Source organism: Capricornis sumatraensis, chromosome 10, assembly GCF_032405125.1.
Source record: "Capricornis sumatraensis isolate serow.1 chromosome 10, serow.2, whole genome shotgun sequence".
NCBI classification, from domain to species: domain Eukaryota; kingdom Metazoa; phylum Chordata; class Mammalia; order Artiodactyla; family Bovidae; genus Capricornis; species Capricornis sumatraensis.
In genome coordinates, this window is record NC_091078.1 from 97,740,402 (window position 1) to 97,761,792 (window position 21,391).

The 21,391-nt window shown below is 49.2% G+C and overlaps 1 protein-coding gene across 3 annotated transcripts in view; it reads left to right on the plus strand.

Annotated features, from left to right (window-relative positions):
* Positions 1–21,391, plus strand: part of SCAP (SREBF chaperone) — a 48,455-nt gene that overhangs the window by 17,048 nt on the left and 10,016 nt on the right. For all 3 annotated transcript variants that reach the window (XM_068982163.1, XM_068982165.1, XM_068982164.1), the window contains exons 2-7: positions 3,830–3,959; positions 18,033–18,190; positions 18,935–19,155; positions 19,330–19,435; positions 19,968–20,140; positions 20,521–20,647. In XM_068982163.1, the coding sequence (XP_068838264.1) occupies positions 3,830–3,959; positions 18,033–18,190; positions 18,935–19,155; positions 19,330–19,435; positions 19,968–20,140; positions 20,521–20,647 (915 nt within the window). The remainder of the gene's footprint in view (positions 1–3,829; positions 3,960–18,032; positions 18,191–18,934; positions 19,156–19,329; positions 19,436–19,967; positions 20,141–20,520; positions 20,648–21,391) is intronic.

Here is a 21,391-nt window from a genome sequence, read left to right on the forward strand (position 1 = left end):
ATGGGGTCCCAAAGAGTCGGACACAACTGAGTGACTTTCACTTTCAAGGTAACCACTAAGAAAATAACTTCTAAGATATATAGAACAGGAAAGTAGAAGTCAGTCGAAGTGGCACACTACAAAAAATCAACCCCTCCCTGTTATTAAAAAAAAAAAAAGCAATGGAGGAATTGACGAGCAAAAGTCATTTGACAAACAGAAAACAAATAGCTGCACAGCATAAGCCAATCCTTCCCTGTCGGTATTCACATTAAGTGTAAGTGGATCAAACTCTCCTACTAAAAGACAGTTTGATTTTTAAAAGAATCAAGACTTCCCTGTCCAGCTCTGTTTCTGTGCACACCTCTTCATGTCCACACACAGGCTGAAAGCACCTTTTTGGTTTTTTTTAATGCATTCCTTACTCTTAGTGTTATGCACGTTATGTTGATAAAGCAAAGCATGTTTGTTTAAACTTGCATTAATTTTTAAATCAACACTGATTCTGAACAGAGCTAACCTCTCAAGCTTCAACTTAATTTACATTGATTTTTTTTGACCTCCTGATGTACAGCAACCTGTATCTTTATTATAGGCCAAAAACATAAAGTGTATTCAGTGTAATACTATAATTTGCAATTTAATTATAATCAATTTTTGATTTCCCAAATTAATTACCATGTATATAAAATTATATTTTAGGCAATTTAAAAATATTTATAAATAGTTTTATTCTCTGATACAGGCACTGTTACACTCCCTTCAGGAAGGAAGCCTGACAGTCTGACATTTAAAAGAGATATGACTAAATAGAAACCCTGTGAAGTTAATGGGTTTAAATTTAAACCATTTTCAAGGATTATTTTTTGGAAAGTTTTTTTCTTAAGAATCTGATTAATAACTGCTAATAAAAAAATACCATTGAAAATGTATGAAAATACCATTGAAAATTCTGTTGCTCTCCACACATTTGAAAAATCCAGATCCAGTTATATACAGAATTCCTACTTTATTGCTTAAATTGCCTTGGATTACCAGTATAATCCCTTGGAGTACCGGGGACCAAGGATCTGTTGCTAGTAAAAATAATTATTAAATTATCTTTATAACATTTTACCTAATTGTTTATTATTTGGAATTCCTTCTATATGTGAGGTAAAATTTTTATAAATAAAACATTTAAAATAGTAAAAAATAAAAAAGAAAATAATCTGCCTGGCAATGCAGGGGACACAGGTCCGGGAAGATCACAAATGCTGTGGGAAAATCCCACATGCCGAGGAGCAGCTAGGCCCACGAGCCAGCTGCTGAGCCTGTGAGCTGCATCTGCCAAGACCCACAGACCTAGAGTCTGTGCTCTGCAACAGTGCTGAGAAGCCTGCGAATTGCAAAGACGAGTAGCCCCAGCTCGCTGCAGCTAGAGAAAGCCTGTGCGTAGCAACAAAGACCCAGTGCAACAGCACAAAAAGGCAGCACGATTTGTATATTTAAGAAAAGTGTCTGCGTGCTCTCTGTTCTTGCCTGCGCTGGGTCTCTGTTGCGACACCTGGGCTTTGGGTTGCGGCACACAAGCTTCTCTTCTTGTTGCAGGGCACGGTTCTAGAGTGTGTGGGCTCAGTGGTTGTGGCCTGCAGGTCCCGTCATGGTGCCTGGGGAGACACTGTAGGTATCCACTACACTTTGGATATTAGAACACAAAGCAGTTGCGAGGAAAAGGATGGAAAATGATATTCCATGCTAAATGATACCCAAAAGAGAGCTGACGTGGCTATATTATTATCAAACAACATTAACAAGTTTATTAGAGACAAAGGAGGAGGACACTATATGTTGATGATATATTGATTATATTGATATGTTGATGCTATATATATGCTTCAGTATAACAGGAGGATATAATGATTATAAACCTCTTAACACCTAACAGACTCCTAAAATATATAAAGCAAAAATGGACAGAATTGTAAAGAGAAATACACAGTTCTCCAGTGACAGTGGGTCTCTGCTTTCAGTGATGGATACAACCAGACAGAATCAACAAGGAAAATGGAGGACCTGAGCAACCCTGAAACCACTGAGACTAGTACCCATTCTTCCTAAGTGAACATGTGTTAGATCACAGTTAGACCCTGTGTTAGATCACAAGTCTCAATAAATTTAGAAAGACTGAAATCCTACAGAGGATCTTTTCCAGTGACAGTGGAATGAAACTAAAAATCAAGAAAAGAAGGAAAATTGGAAATATGTGCAAATTATCCAGATGGCCAATAAGCATATGAAAGATAAGCATACATTGTTTGCTATATATTGAGACCACAGAGCTATACCAGCACCTCCTCCTTTAAATGGTTCCAGTTAGTTGGACTGACAAGATCAAGAGGTGGAGCAGTTGAAACTCCCATCGCGCAGCTAGCGGGAACATAAACTCAAATAAGTACTTTGGAAATCTGGTGTTATCCACAAAGCTAAACGTGTGTATGCTCCACAACGCAGCCATTTCGTTCAAGGGATATACCTTACAGAAGCGAGTGCTTACGTAAGAATGAATGTATACATAAAAATTTCCATAATTTCTCTTCTGAATAGTTTCAGCTGGAAACAGCCAAATGTTCCTCCTCAACACTAGAATAGATAAATGCACTGTAATATGTTCACTTGGTGGAATAGTGCGTATGCATGAAACAGTGCGTACATATGAAACTGCCCCCACCAGTGTGGATGAATCTGGTGGATGTAGGTTGAAACAGCCAGTCACAAATGAGTAGGCAATGGAATGGGTGATTTCAGTTATATGCCAGAGGAAACAAACAGAGCTGATTTGTGATTATAGAAATTCTGATAGTGGTTTGTAGTAGACGATGCCCTTCATTAGCGCACAAGGCCACCTTCTGAGGTTCTAAAAATATTTTGTAGCTTGATCTACATAGTGGGTACACAGATGTATGCATGTGTAAATATTCATTGCACTCACTGTACATGCTTAAGATTTGTGCGTTGTATTACATAAAACTTAATTCTCAGTTAAAAAAATTTTTTTTGACCACATGTGGCATGCATAACTTCCTTGACCAGGGATCGAACCTGCATTTACTGCAGACTCTGGAAGCTCAGAATCTTAATCACTGGCCCACCAGGGAAGTTCTAAAAAAAAAAAAAATTTTTTTAAGAAATGAAGTCAGAAACAAAAGCACATCCATTTGCCAACTTTTTGATGTTAGTCCAAGCTTTTTCCTTTGCCAGTGGTGGATCCATTGTTTTCAGTTTAGCTTGGTCTAGTGTAAACCATACCCTCAATGTGTTATACACAATCTTATGGTCTGTCCTTTTAAACTAAAGCAATTTTCATAGCAGTCTGAATCAGGATCCTTCTGGATTTTTGGTTCTCTGTTTTTTTGTTTTTCTTTTTTGACCACACTGCCTGGCGTGTGGAACTTCCCTGACCAGGGATCGAACCTGTGCCCCCTGCAATGGAAACATGGAGTCTTAACTAGGCCACCGAGGAAGTCCTTCCCCAGTTTTTTCTCGTTGTCTTACGTGTGTCTGATATGACCAGAAGTTTGTTTAGCATCTTGCCTTATTACATCTCTAGACATTTTCAGCCAGTAATCTATTTCATTAAGTAGTTTATGAATTGGGTTCCCTGTGACCGAAAAGGAGCTTGAAAATTCTAATCTAGAGGCTCCTGCGTTTCCTCGTAGCCCTGCAGTTTGATGACTAGTATTTTGTACAGTTGTGCAGTTCTAGCACAGGAGGCGAGTGCAGCTGCAGTGATTCCCGTGTCACTATTATCTCAGCGTGGATTCTACCTGCCATCATGTCCTGACTCTTCTCTCCTTTTTTTCCATCCCAGCTACCCACTGCTGAAGCTGCCCTTGCCAGGAACAGGACCCGTGGAATTCACCACTCCTGTGAAAGATTACTCACCCCCACCTCTGACCTCTGACCACAAGCCTGGAGAGCCCAATGAGCAGCCAGAGTGGGTAGGTGCTCAGCGTGTGCTGAGGAGCACCCTGGGCATTGGGTGCGGATTGGCCATGGCAGGGGTTCTGTGTGGAGCGAGGGTGGTCAGCTTCTGATGGGCGAATGCTTAACACTTGAACCACTTTATAAAGGCACTGAAAATGTTTAGTTTACATTTAATAGTACATCCAGTCACACATTCCTGTTTTGAAAGGAAACACTGAACGACATGGAAGGAAGGGGACTGTCCTAGAAAAGCTGGGTTGTGGTTGCCGTAGCTGCGGCCGGCTAGGTCTGGGTCCATACTGTGGGTGCTCAGTCCAGGCAGTGCCCTGGCGAACCTCCTTGAGGCTCAGGACCTACTCCTTGAGCCCAAGTGGTTGTGGAAACTACTGAGTATCCCTGGAGAATGTTTTATCTTCTGAGTCCCATCACCATTTAATATTAGCAGTGAGCACTTAGCTTTTTCAAATCTGGTAGGTGCTGTTTTATCCTCCCAGTGCAGTCAAGTAAAGTGTGCAGGTTCTGCTTGTTTACCTGTTTTGCAATTGAGGAAGCTGGGAATGACAGTGTGACTCAGTTTCAGTTTAGTTGTCATGGGGTCACCACTGGGTTAGAACTCCAGATCTCCTGACCTGAAGCCAGCTGCTACTTCTGAATCGTGCTCTCCTCAGCCAGCTGTCTCTGAGCTGAGCATGAATACACAACAGGAAGAAGACCTATAGGAATGAAAAACCTCCAGGTGAGGGTCTGGGCTGCGGCAGGTGACTTGCAGGAACTCTGGACTCATTATTTGGAAACCTTACAGGAAATGACGAGCTCATCCTGCTGGCTTATACCTGCCAGCTGTGGATGACATGTTCTTCCCTCGCGTGCTGGGCCCTGATCCCGTGGGTTGGTGCCGGGCTTGCTGAGTCTGTTGTTGAGGAGCAGAGCCCAGCTCAGGGCACACAGCTCCTCTTCTCCTACCCTCTCTGTGCCAGTGATTGCACATTCCTTCCTGTTGCCTTTCCGGGTAATGTAGCAGCCAGGTAACTTGATGTCAGCTTTGCTCTAATGTTGCTAAAGTAGAGATCTGGTTAGATAGGTGTGTGTTATGACTCCACATGGTTTCAGGAGGAAGTGCAGAACACAGGCTCAGTGATACTCAGCCACGAAGGTTAGGGTTAGCTGATGAGGCAGAAACCAGTTCATAGCTTCATGTCTCAGCTTGACACTTTGCTCACTGTGGGATCAAGCCTTTTGTCTCCTTCACTCTCTCTTTAAAAAAAAAAGTATTTATTAATGGCTCCACTGGGTCTTCATTGCAGCATGCGGGGTTCTCTCTAGTAGAGGTGCACAGGCTCAATTGCCCAGCAGCGTGTGCGGTCTTAGTTCCTCAAACAGGGATCAAAACCGTGTCCCCTGCATTGGAAGGCGAACTCTTAACCACTGGACCACGAGGAAAGTCCCTCCATTAACCTCTCGATAGGGTTTTACCACATAATGGAGTTGATGGTTCCTGGTCACAGTGGTGTAGTCTGCGTTTGTGAGTGCTTTGTGACTAGTAGAGTTCAGTGGGCCTGATGGTAGTTAGGGGTCTATCCAAGGGCAGGGTTTCACTTGTTTGTGAGCCCTTTCCACTTCCTTGATGTCCTCTTTTGGCCTGGGATGATGATAGTGTGGGGGTACAAAATAGCTTGAGGGTTTCTCTTTCTTACTGGGGTCCCCAGCCCCTGAAAGGTTGAGAAAGAGACGTAGGCCCTGGCTCAGTCACCTGGTGTCAGGCCTCTCCGTGGTCAGTTACCTGACCAGGATTGACTGTTGTAACAGTAAAGGTCAGCAATGCAGGACTTGTAAGGATTGCTTTAATTATAAGGGACAGAAAACTCAACCCAAACCTGGGGAAGTGAGAGGGCACTTTGGGGTCATAGAGCTCGCCCGCAGGCAGGACTTACTAACGGACAGCATGGGTTAGGCCTCAGAAGGAGTCCATCCCTCAACTGTACCCCCTCTGGGTCAGCTCAGTGTCCTCTCCCTAATGGGGGCTACAGCAGATTCAACCCTGTGGGTGCCCGCTTGGCTCTGCATGAGATTACCTGCCCGCCCTGACCCGAGACCTTGTGAGCAGGGAGGTGCTCTGCTGGTTGGCCTCATCACCACGCTGCGGGTGAGAGAGGCTGTTTCCAAAGGAAGATTAGGAAGTGCAGGCCCTGGGCAGCACAGCACAAGCATCCGCTGCTCACAGCAGGAAGCTGTGATGTCCTTCATTCCTCATCCATTCCTTTATTATTCAGCACGTTTATTCCCTGTCTTCAGTGTGCCTGGCAGAACGATCGTGGGGACACATGGAGCCTCACTGCCCCGGAGGAGACGCAGGGTGCTTGGGAAGGGAACGCGGAGATGTGGGTTCTTTTGTCAACAGCACACGGGAGCCAGCCCCAGGAGCTCCCAGTGGTCAGTGCTGAAAAAGAAGATACATTTCACAGCAAAATACATACATAGCTGAGCCCGTAAGATTGAATAATTAAGTGGAGGAGAATAGACAAATCTGAGCAAAAAATTCTGAATTTATGTAGCCGCTCTGCCCTCAGAGAGGTGGAATATAATCCCCCTTCCTTCACTGTGGACTCTGCACAGTGACTTCCTTCCAGAGAGTGCCAAGTGGAAAGGGGAGGAGAGAATGGCTTTCCAGTGGAAACCCTGATAGGTGGCTCTCGACACGGTGTTCGGGGTCACCATCAGCAGTGGTGAATCAGGTTGATGGTATGTACCTTGATGTGTGACGAGAAGGGTGCTTATCTCTATGTTCTTCCTCCGCAAACACCATAATCCCAGTCTGATCGTGAGAAGAGCATCGGACAGATCTGTAAGGAGTAGTCTACACAGTCCTGACCAGCGCTCCTCACGACTGTCAAGGTCATCAGAAAAAAAGAGTCCAAGAAACTGTCCCAGCCAAGAGAAGCCTCATAAGACAGGACAGCTGGATATAACATGGTATCCTGGATGGGATCTCAGGAGAGAGAAAGGACGTGGGGACAAGCTGAGGAAATCTGGTTTCCTTACTTTGCCTTGGTGATAGTTTCTCAGACTTGCCTTGTTCTCGATGACCTTGACAGTTTCGAGGCGTGTTCCTCAAGCGGGGCTTTGTTTCTCTCTCTCTAGACTAGTCTCAGCTTGTGGGGTTTTAGAAGGAAGAGTACGGAGGTCAAGTGTCACTCTTTTCACGTCTGTCAGCCTCCTAAAGTATTTTTTAAATTTCTGTACAGTAAAGTTCAGTCTTTGTGCTCTAAAGTTCTTGGTACTATCAGGGGTTTTTTTGTGTTTTTTTGTTTTTAGTCTTTTTTACAGAAGTATGGAACAATTTAGCGTGGCTTTCTTTTTTAAGAGTTTTATTTAGTTTTAGTTGTGCTGGGTCTGCATTGCTGCAAGTTTGGCTTTCTCCAGTTGCGTCGAGTGGAGGCTGCTTTCTAGGCGCGGCGTGTGGGCTTCGCATCGTGGTGGCTGCTCTTGCTGTGGAGCACAGGCCCTAGAGTGCTCAGGTTTTGGTAGTTGTGGCTCTCGGGCTCAGTAGTTGAGCCGCACTCAAGGCTTTGTTGCCTTGCAGCATCTGGAATCTTCCTGGACCAGGGTTTGAACCCATGTCTCCTGCATTGGCAGGTGAATTCCTAACCACCGGGCCATCAGGGAGGTGCTTAGTTGTGGTTTTAAATTTGCATTTTCCAGATGAATATTTTTGAGGTCTTGTTGTATTTGCACATCTTCCTTTGTGACAAGAAGGGTGTTTCAGTATTTTGCTCATTTTGAGCTGAGTTGTGTGGATTTTTTTTAATATGCGAAGCTATTCAAAGAAGTATATTGATAATAGAAAACGTGCAATAATCTAGATATCCTTTAAATAGAGAAATAAGTAAAGTTTCAGTTCAGTTCAGTCACTCAGTCCGACTCTTTGCGATCCCATGAATCGCAGCACACCAGGCCTCCCTGTCCATCACCATCTTCCGGAGTTCACTCAGACTTGCGTCCATCGAGTCCGTGATACCATCCAGCCATCTCATCCTCGGTCGTCCCCTTCTCCTCCTGCCCCCAATCCCTCCCAGCATCAGAGTCTTTTCCAGTGAGTCAACTCTTCGCATGAGGTGGCCAAAGTACTGGAGCTTCAGCTTTAGCATCATTCCTTCCAAAGAAATCCCAGGGTTGATCTCCTTCAGAATGGACTGGTTGGATCTCCTTGCAGTCCAAGGGACTCTCAAGAGTGTTCTCCAACACCACAGTTCAAAAGCATCAATTCTTTGGCGCTCAGCCTTCTTCACAGTCCAACTCACATCCATACATGACCACAGGAAAAACCATAGCCTTGACTAGACGGACCTTAGTCGGCAAAGTAATGTCTCTGCTTTTGAATATACTATCTAGGTTGGTCATAACTTTTCTTCCAAGGAGTAAGCGTCTTTTAATTTCATGGCTGCAGTACAGCCACATACTTGAATGTACCCATTAAATAGATTTTTAAGCTCAACAAAGTAGATTAATTAAGAAAAGCCAAAGATAAAACACTACATGTACTATACCAACTGTTTAAAAAATACATGCATAGAAAAAGTATTTGCTCAATGATGTCCGACTCTGTGACCTCATGGACTGTAGCCCGCCGGACTCCTCTGTCCATTGAGTTCTCCAGGCAAGAATTCTGGAGTGGGTTGCCATTTCCTACTGCAGGGGATCTTCCCAACCCAGGGATCAAAACCAGGTCTCCTGCATTGCAACCAGGGAAGCCCTGGTGCGTAGGAAAAAACTAGTATCAAATCCATTAAAATGCAAACAACATTTACTTTTAGGTTGCGTATTACAATAGACTTGCACTGCTTTTACAAAAAGAAAAAAAAAATAAATTTTCAAGAAGATTATACGCTAGCACTTTCTCTAACAAACTTTCCCTGTTTCTTGTTTAATGTATCTTAGAAAGGAATTTGTACCAAGAGAATAGTTTATCATTCTTCTTAACTAACATGTTAAACATGGACAGGTACAAGTTTTCAGGGATGTTTAATTGTAACTGGCATTTTTGCCTCTTAAGTGATTTTCACCCCCCTTAGGAAAAGTTTATATATAGAATTGTTGCAGGATAACTGTGATGTCCCTGTTCTTTCCATGTGAAGACTTTACTTTTTTAAAATGTATTTTTAATTGGAGGATAATTGCTTCACAATGTTGTGTTGGTTTCTGCCATAGATCAACATGAATCAGCCATAGGTAGGCGTGTGTCCCCTCCCTCATGAACTTCCCTCCCAGCCCCGCCCCATCCCACCCTTCTAGGTTGTTACAGAGCAGCTTCCAACTAGCTGTCTGTTTTACATATGGTAATGCTTCAGTGCTCTCTCTCAGTTCGTCCCACCTTCTCCTTCCCCCTCTGTGTCCGGAAGTCTGTTCTCTATGTCTGCATCTCTCTTGTTGTTCAGTTGCCAAGACACGTCTGACCCTTTGTGACCCCATGGGCTGCAGCACGCCAGGCTTCCCTGTCCCTTACCATCTCGCAGGGTTTCCCCAAGTTCGTGTTTATTGAGTCGGTGATGCCACCCAGTCATCTCCCCCTCTGTCCTCCCTTCTCCTTGTGCCCTCAGTGTTTCCCAGGATCAGGGGCTTTTCCACTGAGTCAGCTCTTCGCATCAGGTGGCCACAGTATTGGAGCTTCAGCATCAGTCCTTCCAATGACTGGTTTGATTTTCTTGCTGTCCAAGGGACGCTCAAGAGTCTTTAGTACCACAGTTCGAAGGCATCAATTCTTCTGGGCTTTGCCTTCTTTATGGTCCAGCTCCCACATCCATACATGGCTACTGGAAAGACCATAGCCTTGACTAGATGGACCTTTGTTGACGAAGTGGTATCTTTCCTTTTAAACACACTGTCCAGGTTTGTCATAACTTCCCTGCCAAGAAGCAGTCATCTTCTAATTTCATGACTGCAGTCACCATCCACTTCAGTAAGTGGTGTTGGGAAAACTGGACAGCCACCCGTAAAAGGATGAAACTAGAACACTTCCTAATGCCATACACAAAGGTAAACTCAAAATGGATTACTGACCTAAATGTAACACCAGAAACTATAAAACCCTGAAGAGGAAAACTTAGGCAGAACGCTCTGACATAAATCATAGCAAGACCTTCTGTGACCCATGGTGACCATCCACTTACTGATTTTAGAGCCCAAGAAGAGGAAATGTGTCCCTGCTTCCACCTTTTCCCCTTCTGTTTGCCATGAAGTCATAGCACCAGATGCCATGATCTGTGTTTTTGTAATACTGAGTTTTAAGCCAACTTTTTTCACTTTCCTCTTTCACCCTTATCAAAAGGCTCTTTATAGTTCCTCTTAGCTTTTTGCCATTAAAATAGTATCATCTCCATACCTGAGGTTGTTGATATTTGTCCCAGGAATCTTGATTCCAGCTTGTAACTCATTCAGCCTGGCTTTTTGAATGATGTGCTCTGTGTAAAGTTTAAACAAACAGGTTGACAATAAACAGCCTTGTCATACTCCTTTCTCAGTCTTGAACCAGTTGGTTGTTCCATACAAGGTTCTGACTGTAGCTTCCTGACCCGCATACAGATTTCTCAGGAGACAGGTAAGATAGTCTGGTATTCTCATCTCTTTAAGAGTTTTCTACAGTTTGTTACAATCCACGCAGTCAAAGGCTTTAGTGTAGTCAATGAAGCTAAATGTTAACCTCTAAACGTAGAGGTAAATATTTTTCTGGAATTCCCTTGCTTTCTCTATGATCCAGAGAATGTTGGCAATTTGATCTCTGGTTTCTCAGCCTTTCTAAACCCAGCTTACAAATCTGGAAGTTCTCATTTCACATAGTGCTGAAGCCTGCCTTGACGGATTTTGAGCATAGCCTTACTAGCATGGGAGATGAGTGTGTCTTGAAAGATACATGACTTATCTCCCATGCATCTCTATTGCTGCCCTACAAATGGGTTCATCTGTACCATTTTTCTAGATTTCATATATATGCATTGCTATATGATACTTGTTTTTCCCTTTCTGACTTCACTCTGAATAACAGGCCCTTGACTGAGCCACCTCACTGGAACTGACTCAGATGTGTTCCTTTTTGTGGCTGAGTAATATTCCATTGTGTATATGCACCACAAGTTCTTTATCCATTCATCTGTCAGTGGACATCTAGGTTGCCCCCATGTTCTGGCTATTGTAAACAGTGCTGCAGTGAGCATTGGGGTACAGATGTCATTTTCAGTTATGGTTTTTTCAGAGTGTATACCCAGTAGTGGGATTTTTGGGTCATATGGTAGTTTTAGTCTTAGTTTTTAAAGAAAAGTTCCATACTGTTCTCCACAGTGGCTGAATCAGTTTACATTGCCATCAACAGTGTAAGAAGTTTCCCTTTTCTCCACATCCTCTCCAGCATTTATTGTTTGTAGATATTTTGATGATGGCCTATAGTTTCCTTTGCTGTGCAGAAGCTTTTAAGTTTAATTAGATCCCATTTATTTTTGTTTTTATTTCCATCATTCTAGGACATGGGTCACAGACGGTCTTGCTATGATTTATGTCAGAGCGGTCTGCCTAAGTTTTCCTCTTCAGGGTTTTATAGTTTCTGGTGTTACATTTAGGTCTGTAATCCGTTTTGAGTTTACCTTTGTGTATGGCATTAGGAAGTGTTCTAGTTTCATCCTTTTACGGGTGGCTGTCCAGTTTTCTCAACACCACTTATTGAAGAGACTGTCATTTCTCCTTTGTATATTCTTGCCTCCTTTGTCAAAGATAAGGTGCCCATAGGTGTGTGGGTGATGGATTTCTTTTACTGAGTTATAATTCTTTCTGTGTGCTGGAGGTATCTCTCTATGTAGCCCTCTTCTCCCCTTTTATTGACGTGTTCCTACAGTGGGATGGAGGCTGCACCCTGCAGTTGGGCCTCGTGTGTGTGTGTCCTCCAGAAAAGACTCCAATCAAGTCTGCCGGCATCTTGTGCCCTGGGTTAGGCCTGGCATGTGTTGGAGTCACTGATCACCCCCATGTGGGGGTGCGGGGAGGTCAGTTCCCACTGGGAGGAGGGGTGTTTTTACCAGAGCAAAGTGGAAAGGTGAAGACTTGCCATTTCTCAACTGTGTGACCTTGGGCAGGTTATGTAACGACTCTGTACCTTGGTTTCCACATTCGTAAAATGGGGATAATATTTATACTTGCATTACAGTTGTCACAGGATGAAGTGAAAGGATGCAAATTCAGGTCGGTGTCTGGCCCATCACTGGACCTGTAAATGAGTCTGGCTGTCACCACTGTTCTTGCTTACATCTGGCCAGAGCGGAGGGCAGGGCAGAGGGTCCTGTGCTCAGAGGTTCTAAGTGCACCAGGAGTGCTCTGCGTATGTGTCACTAAGAGACAGAAGTCTGAAGTGAGGCTTTCTTCTTGAAGCTTGATAGGTGATCAGGTAGTTGGGACCAAGTTAAATCCTGGGCTCTGGAGTTTAAATGAATCCTCTCGGCAGTGGGAAGCTGAGCCCTTAGAGGCAGCGACGTGGTGAGGGTGGTGGTAAGATGGTCAGTCTTCTAGAAACCTGGAGACGGGGATGGTGGTGCCTAGGAGGAGGGTGAGGGGCCAGAGAGGCGAAGGGGGCTTCATTTTACAGGGATCGCAAGGCAGCATGTAAGAGCTTTAGGACACAATGACGTCACTAGGTATGACTGGCATGCGCCGGGCCACCTGGCTCACTGGCTGGTTGCTGGTGTTGTGTTGTTCCGTCCGCACAGTGATCTGCCGAGTTCTGAGGGTCTGTCCCCGTTTCCCTCAGTAAGCCTGGGACTGAGGCTTGGAGAGTGTAGAGACCCTTGTCCGAGGCACGCAGCTGGGGGTGGAGCTAGAATGTGAACCCCAGCATGGCCCCTGCGCCGCCCCCCACAGCCATTCCCCGCCTGTCCAGGGCTGGGGAGCAAGGAGCAGGAGCCCTGTCCTCCAGGAGCTGAGCAGTGGGAGTGCTGTCAGGGGCTCCTGGGTATGTCAGCGCAAAGGCAACGGGCCTGGAGCTCTAGGATGCTTTCTCTGAAAGTGAAGGACAGATTGTGTGTGTGTGTGTGTGTGTGTTTAGACAAGCTTTTTTTGTTTTAATTTTCTTTAAATTTGGCTGCGTTGTGTCTTTGTTGCTGCGCTGGCTTTTCTCCAGTTGCCATGCGCAGGCCTCTCATTGCAGTGGCCTCTCTTGTTGCGATGCTAGGGTGCGCGGGTTTCAGCACCCTAGGGCTCCCGGGCTATAGAGCACAGGCTAAACAGACATGGTCCACAGGCTTAACTGCTCCACCACACATGGGATCTTCTCAGACCAGGGATCAAACCTGTGTCCATCGACGGGCAGATTCTTTACCACTGGACCACCAGGCAGGCCCAGGGATTGTGTTTAAAGCAACAGCAAGCCTGAGATGTCCTGCTCTGGCTTGGCCCTGCTAGACTGACTCATCATGGAAACCTGACCCTCATGCCAGACCCTGCCTGCCGGTCCGTCTGGGTGCCTGGGCTTCCAGGCCAGCCCTGCAGCGTGGGTGGTGGCATCCTAAGCCTGAATGTGAGGTTTCTGAGGAGCCCAGGTCAGGGCTCTCATGCTGAGACAGTGGCAACTGAGACCCCGCAGGCCCTAGGACCTCAGCTCCCCTCCAGCACTGCTGTGCTGGGCCTTTGCTTCTGTGCCCTGTTCTCCATGGGACCCACATGGTTCAGAACCACCCCGGCATGTAGGACTCAAAGGCTGGGAATTGGGCAGCCCCAGGCTTGAATCCTGCCTCTGCTGCTGTGTGGCCTTGGGCATACTCTTGTCATCTCTCTGAGACTGATTTTCTTATCTGGGTCCTTTAGCTCAGGGTCTCTTAGTCACGCTATGAGGGCTGCAGTTGTCTCAGAGCCTGCATCCATGTCAGACAGTGAGGGAAGCACGCCCCCTGCAGGCTGGGGCTGCGGCCCCTGGTCCCTCACTATGTGCTGGCTGGAAACACCCTCAGTTCCGTGCCTTGCGGACCTTTTTGGAGCGTGTCACAGTGCGGCTGATGCCAGCAGAGTGGTGGCTGTGAGGACGGGGCCGTGGGAGAGTCAGGATGTTTTCCTTCCGTTTAAGACAGATCGTGGCAGCAGAGACACCAAGCCCTAACCACTGGGCCACCAGGGAATCCCCTCTCTTAACTATATCTAAGTGTACAGTCCAGTGGCATTAAATGCATTCACATTGTACAACCGTTACCACTATTCTTCTCAATAATGCTTCATCTCATAAAACAGACACTCTGCACCAGTTAAACAATAACTATATTCCCCCTTCTCCAACCCCTGATAACCATCTTTCTGCTTTCTGACATTCTGAATTTGACTCCTTTAGGCACCTCATATCAGTGGAATCATGTGGTGTTTGCCTTTTTGTGCTTGGTTTATTTCACTTAGCATAATGGTCTTAAGAGTAATAGTCTTTCGTAGTCCAATCTCAGAAATAAAGAGCTCATCATTTTGCTATATTCTCAGAAGCAAGTCACCAGGTCCAGCCCACTCTCCAGGGGAATTACCGTTCGGCATGAGCATGAGGAAGTGGGGCTTATTGGGGGCTACATTAGAAGCCCCCATCTGTGAGGGCCCCTCCCTCTGTTCCCAGAGGCATCTGGAGTCCACTGGCCCTTAGGCGCTCTCCGTCACCCACTTAGGATACCTTGTGTCGTCTGTTTCCATGTCGTAGGCTTCCATGTCTGTGTCTTGAGTTTCAAGCAGGGATTATGGGGAGGCCCAGCAGTGAGCGGTAGGTCCTGCCCACCTCTTCTGCTCCCATGGTCGTGCCTGCCAGCCACCAGCATCCGCATCTCATTTGTCAGAGACCTCTGGCACGGAAGGCCTGAGGTGCCGGAGAATCCACATCCCCTAGGAGCTGCCCTTAATCTGTAACTGTAGGAGGTCTTGGTGAGTAACCTCAGCCGTCATCCTTTATGTGGGGTAACTCAGCTAAACCGTCGTCCACAAGGGTCACTTGCTCAGCAGCCCACCTGTGGTGGCGGCCTTCCTTGCCCTGCCCCGTCCCTGCTCCCTTCCCCGTGTTCCCACCACCTCCTGAGGACACCGTGTGTCCAGGGTTTGCTGCTGGGGGAACCCCAACCGAGACAGTGAGTGGGACAGTGAATGAATGACAGGAGTTAGGCTCCTGCCTGTTAGATAAACCGCCGTAAGAGAGTTTGGATGCCTGGAAGAGGGGAGTTGAGGGCACATACACTGGACGATGAGTTTGATACAGACATGCTGGACTGACCCAACATTCTGAAAGAGCTGGGCGGATGTGGGATAGCCACTTGGAGAGTTCAGCTGAAAGTCAGGAGGGCGAGTGAGGGCCGGCCTACAGACGGAGGGCCAGCCAGGCAAAGCGCACGGCTGAGCGTGGGCTGTCCTCTCTGTGGTTTTGCCTGGTGAGCCTCACCTGCTGAGGAGTGAAAGCAGACGAGCCGGGGGGTTTACCAGAGCGGATGGAAGGTCAAAGGAGAGAGAGGCATGCAGGGCTGAGGGGGTTCAGATTCTGTGCAGTCTGAAAGCCGTGGATCCTCTCCCCTAACAATGATGAGGTGATGATAGTAGATACACTTCGGAGAAGAAATCTGAGAAGAAATGTGGTACTCACAGAACTCCTGGGGCCGTCCCAAGAGCCGTGATCGAGAGCTCTGGTTCTGAAGTACGTTCTTTGTTGCTCTGCTGAAATGGAGGCCTGGCGGGGGCTGGATTTGGACTGGAGGGCCAGGGAGCAGTCCTGCTTGGAAACTGAAGCTTCAGTTGGGCCTCGGGGTGGGGGGTGGAGGAGGTGGTCTCTGCGGTCACAGCCTCGTGCCCACTGGGAACAGAGTCTAGTGGCGCTACAGGGCCAGCTGTCCCTGGGTGCCACGCTGTGTCCTTCACGGAGTTGCTGGAGGGTGCTCACCCCAGTGTCGCCCTCCTGTGAAGCTGCGAGCCATGTCGAGCCGAGGAGCTCAGGTGGCGTCCGTTCTGGGCAGGTCCCTCTGCACCTCCTGGCATCGTCCGCTGGGCCTGGTCCATGCAGAAGGCGAAGCGGGTGAGGCTTCTGTCCCCAGCGCCTGTCAGAAGTGCACACTTCACCGAGGCTCAGGTGGTGCCTGGGGTGCTTTGTGTGATCAGTGTCTTGGCCCTTGCTCATGCTGGAGCACAGCGTCATTGCTGGTGGATGGCATCCTCTGCTCACACCTGCCCTTCAGAATTCCTGACGGCCGCACAGGTGTCGGGATGTCCCCCCGTCCCCGACCAGGCCTGGCTTCCTCCAGCTGGCGCCTCACAGCACCCCAGGGCTGCAGGCTGGCCTTCCCTGTCCCGGGTGGATGATGGCCTAGCTTTAGTGTTCCCTTGAGCACTGCTTTGTAAGGTCACCCTTCCCTCTGAGATAGTCAGGGCTTTTCTTTGTCACCTGGTTAAAATCCAGACAGTTCAGTCAAGCGTCATCCCGGCTCCCTCCTTGCTCTGTGATTTCTGTGACTCCCGTCAGGACGCCTCTGTGCTGTCTGGGCTGCTCCTGCCCTCCTGCCTCCCACCACCGGAGCACCCCTCCCGCCGCCCCCCACTACCCCTCCCGCCCCCCACTACCCCTCCCCACCGCCTCACCGACCCTCCCGCCCCCCCAGTACCCCTCCCGCCCCCCACTACCCCTCCCCACCGCCTCACCACCCCTCTCGCCCCCGCCACTACCCCTCCCCACCTTGTGGCCCCCACGCAGCTCCTCCTGGCCATAACCCTGCCGCAGCCAGTCCAGTCTTGTTTTGGGGCTGCTCCTCGACGCATCCACCGAGAGTCATTCCTTTCCTGTTACGTGTGTGTCACTTTGTCACTTAAGTGCCTTTAAAGATATAATGGCAGGTTCTAGTGAGGGAAGTGTGGTGTTTCAGTGAGATCTGGGTACGAATCCTCACACCATCCTGCTCAAGTCCTGAGACCTGGAGTCACTTTGCTTCTCATAGGAGAGTCGTGCCAGCCAGTGAGAGGACACCTGTGCAAGCCACACCTGTGCTTGCCTATGCGTCCATGGACACTTAGTCTCTGTGTGCACTGTGTGTGTGTGTGTGTACATGCATCCTAGTGATGCTGCAGTGTGAATGTCATTATCCCCATGTCACACTGAGGAAACTGAAATCCAGAGACATCAAAGTTATTTCCAAGGCCACACACTTTGGAGAGCAGAGATTTAAAACTGGATCTGCTGAGCTCAAAATCCACTGACCTGCAAGTGGCAAAACCAGGGTCAGCACAATAGGTTCTACCCTTGGGGAGCTTGTGGCCTCTTGGCAGGTCCTCGGGCGTTTGGCGTCAAGGGCTAGGTAATACAGGTCTTGGGCAGGCTTTGAGAGTCACTCCGCCTGTTGTGAACTCTCACCTCTTGTGGTGTGAAAGCAGAACAGTGTGGAATGGGGTGGCCGTGGCTCTGTTCCAGGAAAACTTTATTTAGTAAAACAGGTGCCAGACTCAGTTAATGGCCTGTGGTCGCTGTTCTGTTGAGAAATATGTAGGAAAGTGGTTTATTCAGTGGTGAGAAGGCCCTTGTGAACGTCTTCATTGTAAAAAAAAAATTTTTTTTTGGTCACACCATGCAGCATGTGGGATCTTAGTTCCCTGACCAGGGTGGAACCCACACCCCTTGCAGTGGAAGAACAGAGTCTTTTTTTGTTTTTAATACTTACTTTGCTGCACCAGGTCTGAATGGTGGCACGCGGGATCTTCCATCTTTGTGGGTATGCGGGATCTTTACTCGTGGCATGTGGGATCCATTTCCTGACCAGGGATCCAGCCCGAGTCCCCGGCTGTGGAAGCTCAGAGTCTTAACCACTGGGCTGCCGTGGAAGTCCCTGGGCATCTTCGTGTTTGAAGGGCTGCATGGCTTTGCCCATACTAGGTGCTCGGTCAGTCCTTACCCAGGACCGGCCGTGTTTCTCCCTCTTGTGCTGAGCTGCCTTTCTGGTGGTGGTTTAGTCACTCAGTTGTGTCCAACTCTTTGCAGCCCCATGGACCGTATAGCCCACCTGGCTTCTCTGTCCACGGGATTTTCCCAGCATGAATACTGACCTTTCTACCGTCCCCCATCTCTTCCGCAGTATGTGGGGCCCCCGGTGGCTTATATCCAGCAGATATTTGTGAAGTCTTCCGTGTCTCCCTGGCACAAGAACCTCCTAGCAGTAGATGTGTTCCGCTCACCTCTCTCGAGGGCATTCCAGCTGGTGGAGGAGATTCGGAACCACGTGCTGAAAGACAGGTATCCATGCCGGGGCCCAGCCTCCCTGACCCAGCTCCGCACCTAAGGTGGGGCGCGGCCCTCAACATAAATCCACCGGGCTGGCCAGCTCTGCGAGACTAAGAGGGTGGGTGAGCTCTCTTCGCCTTTCTCAGCATGCAGTGGGTCCACTGCAGCTGTGTTCCCCCTCAGACCTGTGCCCATAGCCCAGGGAGAGCCCTGAGCTTCATCCCCTGGCCTCACACAGACGGGTCCACTGGGCTGACCCTGGGACAGGCTCTCCGAGACCCAGTTGACTGGTGGCCCTGAGGGCTCACTGCCCAGGGCTTGTGAGATGCAGGTGTGATGGTGGCCAAGCTGACGAGAAGCCAGCTGTGCCCAGAGGTCCCCTCCAGGAGTCCCAGCCCAATAGTGCTTCTCTGGGGCGTGCTGCCCTGCAGGCTGCCTCAGTGCTAGTTGAGGTTAGCTGACGGCTTGGACCACACACAGCCCCTGGTTTTCACCCTGCCTCCTCTGCCTGCCGAACTGCAGGGGTTCTAGTGAGGGAGCTTTGTTCACTCTCGAGCACGCCTCTGCTCGGAGGGGCTGGGCTTTGGGGCTCCACTTACACTTGGAAGGTCAGGTTGCCTCCCAGCGTGGTGGCTGAGCCCCTGGAAGAACTTCCCCAGGTGCCCTTGTCCTCGGCCCTTTGAGACACCAGGTGCCTTGGAGCTTCACACGCGGGGCTGGCAGACTCGGCAGCACCTCGTCCTGTCCCCTGCACAGCTCCGGGACCAGAAGCCTAGAGGACGTGTGCCTGCAGGTGACTGACCTGCTGCCAGGCCTCAGGAAGCTCCGCAACCTTCTGCCCGAGCATGGATGCCTGCTGCTGTCCCCGGGGAACTTCTGGCAGAATGACAGGGAGCGCTTCCACGCAGACCCCGACATCATCAGGACCATCCACCAGCACGAGCCCAAAACCCTGCAGACCTCGGCCACACTCAAAGGTGCCGGGGCAGTCCCTCGAGAGCCATCGGGGGCCTGTCAGTCACCACGTCCTCTTCAGAGGCTGCTCCAGCAGATCTGCGGTTACCCCGAGTTTCTCAGGGTGGGGTAGAGAGGGGTCCTCGGTGTCTGTACGTAGCTGCCGCTCCTTTGTCATCACCTGTTGCCCTCTGCAGACCTGCTGTTCGGCGTCCCTGGGAAGTACAGCGGGGTGAGCCTGTACACCAGGAAGCGGCTGGTCTCATACACCATCACCCTGGTCTTCCAGCACTACCACGCCAAGTAAGGCCGGGCTGCAGCATGGCAGGCAGCTTTTCCGTTTGGAGTGTCCACAGTGCCCCTGGGAGCTCGGAGTTCTCAGGCCTTCTGCTGAAATGTTCATGTCCCTCAGGGTGCTGTCTGCTCATGCTTGAGGGGGGCCACCTGACAGCTGGCTAAGAACGGGGGGAAAGGCAGGCCTGGCAAGCTCAGGGTCCTGGTGCCTCCATGGTCTCTCTGGAGCCTCGGGTGGGGGACCCCAGCTGGTGACTGCAGAGCCCCATGTGACTTGGGAGAGTGCAGCAGACAGTTCCCCAAGGGGCGAGGGCACGGAGGGGGCCCCTGATGGGCTGTTCTGGGCCTGTGGCAGTCAGAGTGCAGTGATAGGCTGGGAGGTGGGGTGCTCAGTGGCGCTCTGAGACAGCTGGGCCAACCCCCTCAAGACTGAAGGGAAGGTTAGACACCACGAGGAGGGAATCCCCAGCAGACCTTCCTTCAGGGATTGCCTTTGTCCCCCGGACAGAGAGGGACAGGCCATCTCCCACCCCCCACCCAGGTTCCTGGGCAGCCTGCGGGCCCGCCTGATGCTCCTGCACCCCAGCCCCAACTGCAGCCTCAGGGCAGAGAGCCTGGTCCATGTGCACTTCAAGGAAGAGATTGGCATCGCTGAGCTCATCCCCCTGGTGACCACCTACATCATCCTGTTTGCTTACATCTACTTCTCCACACGTAGGTCCACAGCATGGAGGCTGGGGCTTTCTCCCAGATAATAGGGCATTTCCAGATCACTCCTTCCCTGCCTCTTCAGGGGCCCAGGCAGAGATGTAGAATGTGCCAGCTGGTCACCAAAGCTGGGGCTTCATCCCCTAGCAGGGCCTGAGGGGCTTGGGTAGGTCCAGGGCTCCTCCCACTACTCACAAAAAGTCCCTTCCTGGGAAGGTTTCCAAGGACACCGTGCCCCGAGACTGGGAAGGGTCCATGTTCTCTGCACAAACCAGGGCGTTCCCTTCCTCGACCGTCAGGCACGCCCGCTCCCAGCTCTCAGGATACAGGGCCGGGTGAGCCAGGCTCTGGGGAGAGGCTGCCCTGACGCGTTCTTTGCCCTCCAGGCAAGATTGACATGGTCAAGTCCAAGTGGGGCCTGGCTCTGGCTGCCGTGGTCACGGTGCTCAGCTCGCTGCTCATGTCTGTGGGGCTCTGCACACTCTTCGGCCTGACGCCCACCCTCAATGGCGGGTAGGTCCCAGCAGGCTCCCCTGGGTGGCAGGGTGGGCCTGCAGGCCGGAGCATCGTGCACCTCTGGGTGCTTGGCCTGCCCTGTGCTGGACACTTGCTGTTACCCATATTTTCACATGGTTATTTTGACACTTAAGAGGTATGGGTCTTTTCTTCTTTGAGTTACCTGGCTTATGATCATACATATGTATATACAAACCATATGTATATTTACATGTAATACATCCATAGGCGTGTGTATGTATGTGTATATTCATGTGTATATTTCCATGTGTGTATATGGGGGTAAGTTTTTATATGTGTGTATGTATGTGTTTATGCATATATGTGTGTATGTATTGTGTGTGTCTGTGTGTCTGAGGGTATATAGATGTGTGAGTTGTTTTTGTTAAGTTGCTGAGTTGTGTCTAACTTTTTTGACCCCGTGGACTACAGCATGCCAGGTTTCCCTGTCCTTCACTGTCTCCCAGAGTTTGCTCAAACTCGTGTCCATTGAGTCAGTGATGCCATCCGACCATGTATTTATATATTTTAAATACATGTGCATATTGCTTCTCGACAGCTGAAGCCATAGATGAGTGTAACGTAGAGACAGTACGTATCTTCCTTGCTCGATATTAAAACATTTAAATTACCTGGTGGGTCCCTTTGGAGTAAGCTTTCTAAAAGACACAGGCCGTAAGCACACTCTGACTTGTCACCTTCCCATCATTTGCTTCCCTTCTGTTTCTCTCGGAAACATGG